This window comes from Andrographis paniculata, unplaced genomic scaffold (assembly GCF_009805555.1).
Source record: "Andrographis paniculata isolate CXL003 unplaced genomic scaffold, ASM980555v1 Contig62END, whole genome shotgun sequence".
NCBI lineage: Eukaryota > Viridiplantae > Streptophyta > Magnoliopsida > Lamiales > Acanthaceae > Andrographis > Andrographis paniculata.
The window spans coordinates 310,421-321,094 of NW_026137598.1; the positions used below are offsets into that span (position 1 = coordinate 310,421).

General features: G+C 33.3%; 1 protein-coding gene across 1 annotated transcript; it reads right to left on the reverse strand.

Moving 5' to 3' along the window:
* Positions 1-1,085: 1,085 nt before the first annotated feature.
* On the reverse strand, positions 1,086-3,012 carry LOC127261037 (uncharacterized). Its single transcript, XM_051289179.1, has 5 exons — positions 2,772-3,012; positions 2,509-2,590; positions 2,184-2,322; positions 2,063-2,122; positions 1,086-1,961 (listed from the first exon to the last, which is right to left on the reverse strand). Exons 1-5 carry the CDS (start codon positions 3,010-3,012, stop codon positions 1,086-1,088), a joined length of 1,398 nt encoding a protein of 465 aa, XP_051145136.1.
* Between the last annotated feature and the right edge of the window lie 7,662 nt (positions 3,013-10,674).

The following is a 10,674-nucleotide window of genomic DNA, read 5'->3' on the forward strand; positions in this document are numbered from 1 at the left end:
CATATTTCAAATCCAATGTCATCAATCATATTAGACTAACCTATTACTCAAACCACCTTTGACTCACTTCAGACAAATCTCAAAACCATGAGAATGGACAGCAAACTTCCCTAGGGAGGAGGCGAAATTGGGCTTATCCCGATAAAGGTCGGGTTCAGACATCAAAAGTAGCACAAAATGAAAAATTTTCCCAAAAAATTTGCATTCTCCTTTCTCCCCACACCTAAAGCAAACATTGTCCTCAATGTAAAAGAAAGTAAAATAAGAGATGAACTTCCCTGAAATCCGTAGGATTGGTGCGACTGCATGTTTTTGCTTTGGATTCCAAACTTCTTCAATTTGATTGTGCGTCTCTTTTAGCCAACACCAAAATTCATAGCTCAGGGGGGAAGAAGAAAAAAGATGGGGCTTTTCTTTTTTTTTTTTCAAAATTCTCCAAAAAGTTCCCTACAAAAAATAAAGAATCCATATCAAATAAGCAATGTTTAAAAATAAAAAATAAAAATAAAACAAAAACTAAAGAAAATAAAAGAAATAAAACTAGAAAACTTGGGTTGCCTCCCAAGAAGCGCCTCTCTTTAACGTCTTTGGCTAGACGCAATTACCATGTTAGCCATTAGGTAGTACTACTTCAGACTGTCTTACCCACTTCAGTTTTTGTCTTTTACTTCCATGTTTAAAATGATGATTACTCAAAAAAAATTTATTTGCAAGATTCACATTATCATTTAAGTGAATAGGCTCCAACTGATTTGGATGCGGCTTCGATTTTTTGTCCATGATAGATTTCTCATGCAATCTCAAGACTCCCTACATACTTTTGTCAATAACATTCACACTGCACAACGCATTAGATTTTTCAAGGTATTTTATAGTATCAGAAATATTAAATTGCACTTTCTCACCATCAAATTCCATAGAAAGTATACCTTGTTTCACATTAATTTTAGTTTGTGCGGTGCACATAAATGGTCTACCTAGTAAAATCGGTGCAGGATTTGGAGAATTATCTTCATGCATATCAAGCACATAAAAATCAACCGGAAAATTAATTCGTTAACTTGCACTAGGACATCTTCAATCATTCATTCAGGATAAGCATTTGTCCTATCGGCTAATTGTATAATAATTTCAGTTTTTTTTAAAGGCCCAATGTTCAAAAACTTATAAATAGACTTAGGCATCACATTAATAGCAGCTCCTAAATCTAGCATTGCTCGTTTAATCTCCAACTTACCTATTTTACAAGGAACTGAGAACATACCTGGATCTCCATATTTAGGAGGAAGCTTATGTTGTAAAACGACAGATACGCTCTCGCCAGCAATAATGTATTCGTCTCTACGTAGTCGCTTCTTGTTCGCACAAAGATCCTTAAGAAATTTTGCATACTTCGGTACTTGCTTGATCGCATCTAGTAAGGGTATGTTCAATTCCAACTTTCGAAAAATTTCCATCATCTCTTTATTTTTGTCATTCTTCTTTGGTTTCGCCAACCTGTAAGGAAACAGTGCAACATTAGTTTTAGTATTAGTAGGTGTATCGAAAGTTACCTTGTTCGATGTTTCAGTGGCGACTTGCTCTATTTCTTTCTCAATATCTTCCTCATTCTTGTCTTTTGGAACTCCAATCTTTAATACTTCCGCATCTTTTCCATTTTGTATAACAATTGAGCTCACATTCCTCGGATTGGCGTCAGGTTGTGAAGGCAATCTGCCTTTTTCTCTTGACTTAATCTCGCACATCTCATTCGGTATTTGACTTACTTGTTCTTCCAAGTTCCTTATGCTATTCCGAGTTTCCTGTTGAAATTGCAACATGTTAGACGCCATAGTTTTCATCATATCCTTTAAAGAATTACTCGGAACCGTTTGAGGGGGTTGTGGAGGGTGGTTAGGTGTTGGGAATTCTCTAGAATAATCTCCAAAGTTAGCTTGTTGATTCCCATACTTTAAGTTCAGCTGATCTTTCCATCCTGGATTATAGCTATTCGAGTAATGGTTGTATGCTCTTGGGACGAATCCTGCAGGACTGACATCTACTTCTTAACTCAAAGTAGGACAAATATCAGTAGGATGTTCTGAACTTGCATAGATCCCACAAGCCTTAACTTGTGCCTTCCCTACAACAAATTGTCGAACAAATGAAGTCAGTTCAGTCAATTGTTGTTGAATAGAACTCACCTCGCTTGCTTCTTTAACTGCTACTGCTTCTCTTGGTCCGAACTGTTGTGAGTTCATTGCCATATTGTTCAGTAAGTCCCACGCGTCTCTAGGAGTTTTATTCATCAAGCCCCCTCCACTTGATGCGTCTATGATTCTCCTGTCAATGGAAGTCAAACATTCATAGAAATATTGAATCAGTAATTGCAAGGGGATTTGATGATGGGGACATCGAATAAGTAAAGAATTAAAGTGGTCCTAATATTCAAATAAAGACTCCCTTGTATGTTGCGTCATTCCGCATATCTCTTTCATCATGATCGCAGCTCATGAAACGGGAAAGTACTTTTCGAGAAACTTTTTCTTCATGTCAGTCCATGTAGTCACGTTTCCGGCAGGTAGATTGAATAGCCAATCTTCTGCAGCATCTTTTAGTGAGGACGGAAAAGCACAAAGCTTAATTTGATCTTATGTTACTTATTGCGGCTTCATACTTGTGAAGAAGACATCAAATTCTTAAAGATGCTTATGTGGTTCTTCTCCTGGCAACCCATAGATTAGAAGGCAACAAGTGTATTAGTCTTGATTTTAATTCAAAAGCATTGTTACCGTATACCATCGGATATGTGATGCAGAGATGCTGTTGGGTCAAGTTAGGGGCTGCCAGCTCCCTTGGTGTCCTATGATCCATCTTTTCTTCTAGCTCCAACTCGTCAGAACTCAAATCGCTAGATGATTCTAAAGCTAAATATTTTTTACGACGCTCCTTAGTTTCTTTTCTTAATCGATGCACAGTCTTCTCAATCTTGGGGTCGAAAATCAAGTTTCCTGTGCGATCAGATCTCGACATAAACAAGAAAATATCATATTTTTTAGATAATAGATAACAACCAAAGATAAATAAACCAATTAAAATTCCCCGGCAACAACGCCAAAATTAGATAGGCGTGTGTCACACGCTGCAAAATTTAAATAAAATAAACCTACTTTTGCAAAAAGAAATAATATAGTATAGATGAAGTAGGGTTGTCTCCTTAGGGAATTAAAAAGGTTTTATTTTCGATTGTTTGATTTATAAATATAATAAAAGGGGGTATTTTGGAAGTAGAAAATAAAAATAAAATAACAAAGTTAAAACTCTACGACTAAAAGATATTTCAATAAATACAAGCGTCCAATCTATGAATGAAATTGAAAACTTGGGTAGTGGATTTGATCATCGATAAATATTTAATTTTATTGGTTTTTAAATAAATTAGTTATAGTTACCGACACACGCCTAATAATCGACTATTCCTTAATTTCTGGACAGTCTAGGTACGCCTGTCAACTGCTTCCCTAGTTAGACTAGAACCCTAGTGACGCACAAAGAATTTACTAGCCTAACCGTCTTGCAAACTAGAAGAGCGTAATTGAATTTAACAATTAACTATGCGAAATTATTTAAAATTGATTCCGTGATTTCCTAATGGTGTTTGCCACTAGTTGCTACTTGAACCAAATTAAAATGTAATTACGGACGCCTAACTTAGTTTAGCAATTAATCCTTAATCCAATTGAAATACCTGGCCACAATACCCAACCAAATAAAAAATTATAACTCAAAGAAATCAGAAACCACATAAATACTTATGAACCAAAGAAATATCATAAATCAAAACAAGTCTAATCTCTCAAATCCATACCAAGTTGTTTTTCATTCATAGACTAGAAAAGTAAACTACTCGCTAATCATAGGGGGGAGAACAAAGGAAAAAGAAGCAAATAGAAACATCGTCTGAAAATGATGTTGATAGGGGTAGAACTCGAAATATTCGTGGAAGAATCTTTTTCCTTCTTGCCCTTGCACGGTTTCTCTCTGGGACTTTTCTGCACGGTGTTCTCCTTGACAAGTGGCATAAAGTGGCGCCTACTCCTTCTTTCTTTCCTTTATATTTGCCCTAATTTTGTAGCAATTGGACTTTGGGCCTTTTTGTTCTATTTCCCCACTAATTATATCAATTTTATTATTTTTTTCGTGCAAATTATAAATAAATAATATATACCCAAATCAGGTAGAATCTAATCAAAATTAACCAAATATTGCAAATAATATAAATATTTAACGCATGCGATTTATGGCTATCAATGTTGTTGCTCAGTTCATGACTAATCCCCGGACAGTTCACTATGATGTTGTGTTATGCATCATTCCTTATGTCAAGGGAACACTCCTACATGGTCTTCATTTTTCTGCTAACTCTCCATTAGTTTTTGCTGGTTTCTCTGATGCTGATTGGGCAGGTGATCCGACTGATTGTCGCTCTATCACAGGTTATTGTTTTTTTTTTAGGAGTTCCCTTGTTTCTTGGCACAGCAAGAAACATACTCTCGTTTCTCGCTCCAGTGCAGAGTCTAAGTATCGCGCTCTTGCTGATTCGACTTCAGACCTCCTTTGGCTTCGTAGGCTTCTTTCTGATCTCGGGGTTCCTCAGCCTTCTTCCACTTCCCTCCATTGTGACAACACGAGCGCAATTCAGATCTCTTATAATGATGTCTTTAACGAGTGCACCAAGCATATTGAGATTGATTGTCACTTTGTTCGTCAGCATGTTCGTGCAGGCACTATTCATCTATCTTCTGTCTCTTCCGAGGATCAGACTGCGGATATCTTCACCAAATCCCTCTTCCCAGGCCGGTTCTCCACATTGTTGAGCAAATTCAAGTTGATTTTACTTTACCACCTTGTGTTTGAGGGGGTGTTAGCATATTTTTTTATTTATTTTTATTTGGAGCCCACATATATATGCCTATATATATATATATATATATGCACATTGAAACTCTTTTTTTTTTGTCAATATATCATTTCTATTTTCTGCAAATATTCAAACAGTCGGGTTGGCTTGTTTTGCCTCACTTTTAAAGGCAGTTGAATATTAATTTTTAAAAATTATTTAATGCGAGTCTAAATGAGTCAATTTAGGCGCGGACTATGAGTTTTAGTTAATCTATTTATTATACTTTTAGTAATTGCGCTTATTTCATAATTTTTTTTTAAAAAAATTACAATTTATATATTATTACAATAAAAATCATCATTTTTGTTTAGGATAAACTGTTTTTTTAGTCCCGTAACTAGACCCCCTTATAATTTTAATCCTGTAAGTGGAGCCTGTCGCAAACTAGTCCCATAAGTGAAAACTTTTCGCTATTTTAGTCCTCCGGCGCCGGAGACACCCGCGTGGCTCGCTGGAGGTGACGTGTCCGCTAGGTGTCGCTGACCTGGCGGACACGTGGACTTTTTATTTATTTTTTCATTTTTTTAATTTTTTTTAAAACTTATTTTTAATTTTATTTGCATTTTTTTAATTTTTGATTTGGTCCAATTATAAAAAAATGAAAAAAAAATAAAAAAATCCACGTGTCCGCCAGGTGTCGCTGACGTGGCGGGACACCTGGCGGATACGTCACCTCCGGCGAGCCACGTGGGCGTCTCCGGCGCCGGAGGATTAAAACAGCGAAAAATTTTCACTTATGGGACTAGTTTGCGACATACTCCACTTACGGAACTAAAATGATAAGGGAGTCCAGTTACGGGACTAAAAAAACAGTTTACCCTTTTGTTTATTAGTAATATTCATAGTTTTTTTAAATAAAATATAATTAGATATATCACATGAGATTGATAAAATATTATATTTTTATGGTTATTTTTTAAAAAATTTATATTAAGTTAAATCAAATAATTAATTAATTAAAAAAAATTCTTATTATTTTAAATTATTGATTATTAAAAAAATTTATATTATATTAAATTAATTAATCAATATATATATTGTCTCCATATTACTCTCTTTTATGAGTGTATCGGCTATGTTGCTATAAGAATAATACATATTTATTCTTTAAATATTTTCTGTTAGTAATTTTTTTTAAAAAAATTACCAACCGCAAACCAATGATATTTAATATTTTAAATCAATGTATATTAGATATTTTTAAATATTTATTATTTAAATTCCAAAATATAACTTTTTTATATTTAATATATAAAAAATAATATTTTTAAAAACTTATGGGTTGGATTGGGTTGGATTGTCTAAATTTTAGCCAATTCATCCATAGGTTGGCCAAAAAATAACACGTTTATTTGTGGATTATGTTCGATTGTGAGCTACTCTTCTTTACCAATCCATTTTGACAGCTCTAATTGTATTTATAAATATAAATATAAATATATAAATAAATATTGTTTTATACCCCGTATCTAGTTAGGCAGCATGCGGATGCTTTATAACATCTCATTAAGACATTAACCACAAATTTTTTATGAAATTTGCTGTGTTTTATTATTGATATTGATATAGAAATAATTTTATCTTACATTACACTTATATTCATAAATACATATATTTGTCAAATTCTTATAAATCAAATGGTGAGACATTTTTGCTTGAGAATTAGATCTAGGTTCGGGGTTTTGAGTGGATACATGTATTTGTGCGGTTAGAAAAAAATTTCATTACGTATGTGAGTGTGTGCGTGTTTGGATTAAAAAATAAAAGTAAATACATCTATCTGTATGAATAATCACATACATATATATATATTATCTCTGATCTTCTAGAAAAATTATTGAAACGGAATACAGATGTGGGGTTCGCACGTGCGTTCGACTGAAGAAGAGGAAGGTGGCGTTTGTGGCTGTCGATTGGGTGGGGATGACAGGTTTTTATTTTTTTTATAATGTGGGAACCCGCAACCGCTACTTAACGAGTATGCTCCAGGTAAACCTCCGGCCGAACCTAATGCCTTGCAAATTTAATCCGGGTAAGTTACACTAGGCAAACTATATATAACAAGTAGACCTGGAGGCGTCGGAGGTTTGAACCCATGACCTTATGATCACGAGTTCACCACTACACTACCAGGCCATAATTTACAACGGTTTTTGAGGTTAGGCTTTGAGTTAAAACAAGAAATGGAAGACGACAGTTGTGATTGTCGATTGGGTAGGGATGAATAAGAGTCAAAGGCGTCTATGGATAAAGGATGGGGGATGAATTTTGCTCGATTTGAGGGGCGCCTATGGATGAAAAAGAGACAAATGTATAAATTGCGGCGTTGAGGCGTTGATGAATTTTGCAGAGGTGAAAGATGAATTTTGGAAGATTTGAGGGGCGGGGGATTGGCGCTCCTAATCAATTAGGGTTAGCTGGATTTAAAAATAATAATAATAAAAAAAATATATATGAAAAATAAGAAAAAAGACAATTTTTTTTTTTTTAATTATGTAAATTTTTTAATAAGGATACTTTTAATTTAAATTAATTTTTACTTAAATAATATATTAATACTTATAGATTTTTTATTGTAATTTTTTAATAAAAAAATAAAATAAAAATATTTTAAGAAACTCACAATCGTAAAAAATAAATTACTTATAAATTAGTAATAGCGGGTGATTTTTTCTATTAGATACATTAGTCGACTATTTATATGAGTTTTTTTTATCATTGTCACCATCATCATTTATAAAAAGCATCTGATTATCAGTTAATTTGAATCTCTCATCCATATTGGTCCAAACTGACATTCTTTCGACTTGGTCATACTGGAAAATAGATTCATTGTATTGTATTTCAACAACATTTCGTAGTCGAGTGCGCACAACAACTTGTCAATGAGACCACTAACTAGTTGTATTCGAATAATTTACAATAAATACCAGTTTAGCTTGTTGTGCAAGTATATTATGATCCTTCATCCGTAGAATATGCCTAAACTTAATACCAACTATATTGTAAGTCAGATGTCTCATTGTCCCACGAGTCAGATCTGCCCAAGGACAATGAAATAATACTACTTTCATGTGATGATGGAGATCATATGAAAATTCAATCATCTCATCATTTATTCCGTAGTTTTCCATGGAGTTTCAGAAGCCAACATCGATAACCACAGACACACTATAATGTTGTGAATCTTTACCAACTCTCCCGTATATAATAAAGGATAATCTATTTATTTCATACTTTTTGCAATACGCAGCCCTATTAGATATGCTTGTTGCTAAGGCTCGTATCACTGGTGATGTTTTTTGTAACATCATACTGATTGATCTATAATATTTATAAAATATATAAAAAAATTACATGCTAATTTGTTATAAAAACTATTTCAATTTTAAGTGACTTAGAAAAAATATGTACCATTGTTTGAACCAAGATATACAACCTTAAAAAATGCATTTGTCAATGACACTTTCCTCCATCCCGAAACATTATACAAGTCAATCATGGTAAAAACTTTATCTATTATAAAAAAGTTGATTAATAACATAAAATTTCTCAAACGAAATTCAAACAAGTAAATTAAATCAATACGGTGAAATTCCTCTGCCTCGGGAGTATTTGTGAAAATGTAGATTTCAACAGCCTTGATTTCTTTTGTATTAACATACTTGCATTTTGCCCGCCCCGAAGCTACTTCGATATGATTAAAGATTGAAAAAGTTGTTGACGGGGAGATTCTAGAATTCAAAGTACGTTCAACATTCTTTTGAGAAAAGTACATCCCATATAATATTGAAAATTCATGAACAACATATGTTGAGCAAGTGGAAGCCTCGACGTGTGCCTTATCTGTGACCTTTTTCTTCAAATCATGTAAGAATCTTCTTAAAAAAATATAATTAAATTAATTACAATTTTAATTAAATTAATAGTCAAAATTCATAAACAGTAAATTTACCTTTCAAAATGATACATCCAACGACAGTGTACAAGTCCAGCTAACATGCATTCATCTGGAAAATAGACTATTAAATGTTCCCAACTATCGAAAAATGTTGGCGGAAATTATTTTTCTAACTTGCAAAATTTAGGTCGACCACTACTAAAGGCATTGTAGAAATGCATTCATGTAATATATGGCCATCAAGCCTTTCACGAGCTACACTGTACTAAGTTTTTCTCCTAATGAAACTTCGTCTATCTCAACAGAAAAAATAATATTGCAGTAAGAAATGACGGTGATAATCAAAATAACATACCTTTCTCCCGTGGGTTTAAGCGAAATGTTGGATTATCATCCATGCACACCAGACAACTAACATTCTCGCTGAGCTCCATCCTGAAATCATTCCATAGGAAGGGAAGTCGTCTACCGTCCATAAGAGTGCAACACGTATCCGAAACTGATGTTTAGTATATGCATCATCGACAATATATCGATCTATCCACAAATGCAACAACTCTTTCACCAATGGCTATAAGTATACGACAATCAACTTTTTTGGGATTACGCGGTCCCGGAATAATCATGGACAAGAACATATACTCCTTCTATATATATGTTCTTGGTGGCAAATTATATAAGGTACGAATGACTAACCAACATAAATAATCTGCCCCATATGCTCCATAAGGTGCAAAATCATTTGTACAAATTCCTAATTGAACATTCCCACTACAAGAAATTATCAATTTTGTAACGAGGTTATTTCGTTTATAAATTTACTTTTTCCATTACTAATGATATTGGAGACAGAATTAGAGATGAAATTACGTTAGCTACGTGAACTTTAGGAACATAATTCCGTTACAAATATACTATTTTTTTTATAGTGTCCGTGAATATCATGCAAAAACGGGATATGTACAATCAAAATGTTTCCATGTCTCTGCATTGGATGGATGGCTCATCGACCCAACTTCGCTTCGATGATAATAGTACCAAGTCATTGCTTTCTCCATCTCAACAAACTCATGCAAAGTTTTTGATTTTTTTTCAGTGAAAGATATATGATCTCTGATCCAACAGCTTTCTTCAGCCAACTATCGCCACATACAAATGGTACCCAGACGGATTCCCCATATTAAATTGCCCATTTTATATGTGAAATGGAAACGTCAAAATCCAAAAAATAATTGAGAAATTCCCCATTTAATATTTCTAGATTAGACAATTTTTATTAACACATCTAATGATTTTGACCTGAAATCTGCCATTCGAAATTATTTAGTTTTAGAGTTTAGATTGCCAATAGAGTAGTATTATATTGACATATCGAAATAAGAATACTATGATCTAAATTAATTAATTTCAATTCAAAATTTTGATAAATCGACATCAATAATTCAAGCAATTTGAGCAAGCTTAACTAAATAGATGTAATTGGTTGACTCAAGGCAAAATCTATGGACAAATTATTGGGATTTGAAATTCTTTATTAGCATTATTATTATTATTATTATTATTTTGAAAGTGCATCAAAAGGGGTGTTTATTTTATAATTAAATTATAATGTGAAGTGGAAGCAGCATTGAATTGCTGCACCTTGTGTCTTGTTTTATCATAGTAATGCAAGTGTTGACTACTTTTCAGTTCCAGATCTTCTTATTCTCCAAGTTTATTATATTGCGTAGTAAAACGTGCTGGTAGAACTCGTAAACTTTTGGGTTTGTTTGTTCACTTGTTTTTATAATTTATATTTTTACTATTTAATTTATTATTTTTAACAAAAATT

Coding starts and splice junctions, on each gene's coding strand:
- LOC127261037 (XM_051289179.1), bottom strand. CDS start 3,012: ATGTCGAGATCTGATCGCACAGGAAACTTGATTTTCGACCCCAAGATT. Junction 2,323..2,508: donor AAGAAAAAGTTTCTCGAAAA/GTACTTTCCCGT, acceptor TTCCATTGACAG/GAGAATCATAGACGCATCAA. Junction 2,123..2,183: donor CAGTTAAAGAAGCAAGCGAG/GTGAGTTCTATT, acceptor AATTTGTTGTAG/GGAAGGCACAAGTTAAGGCT.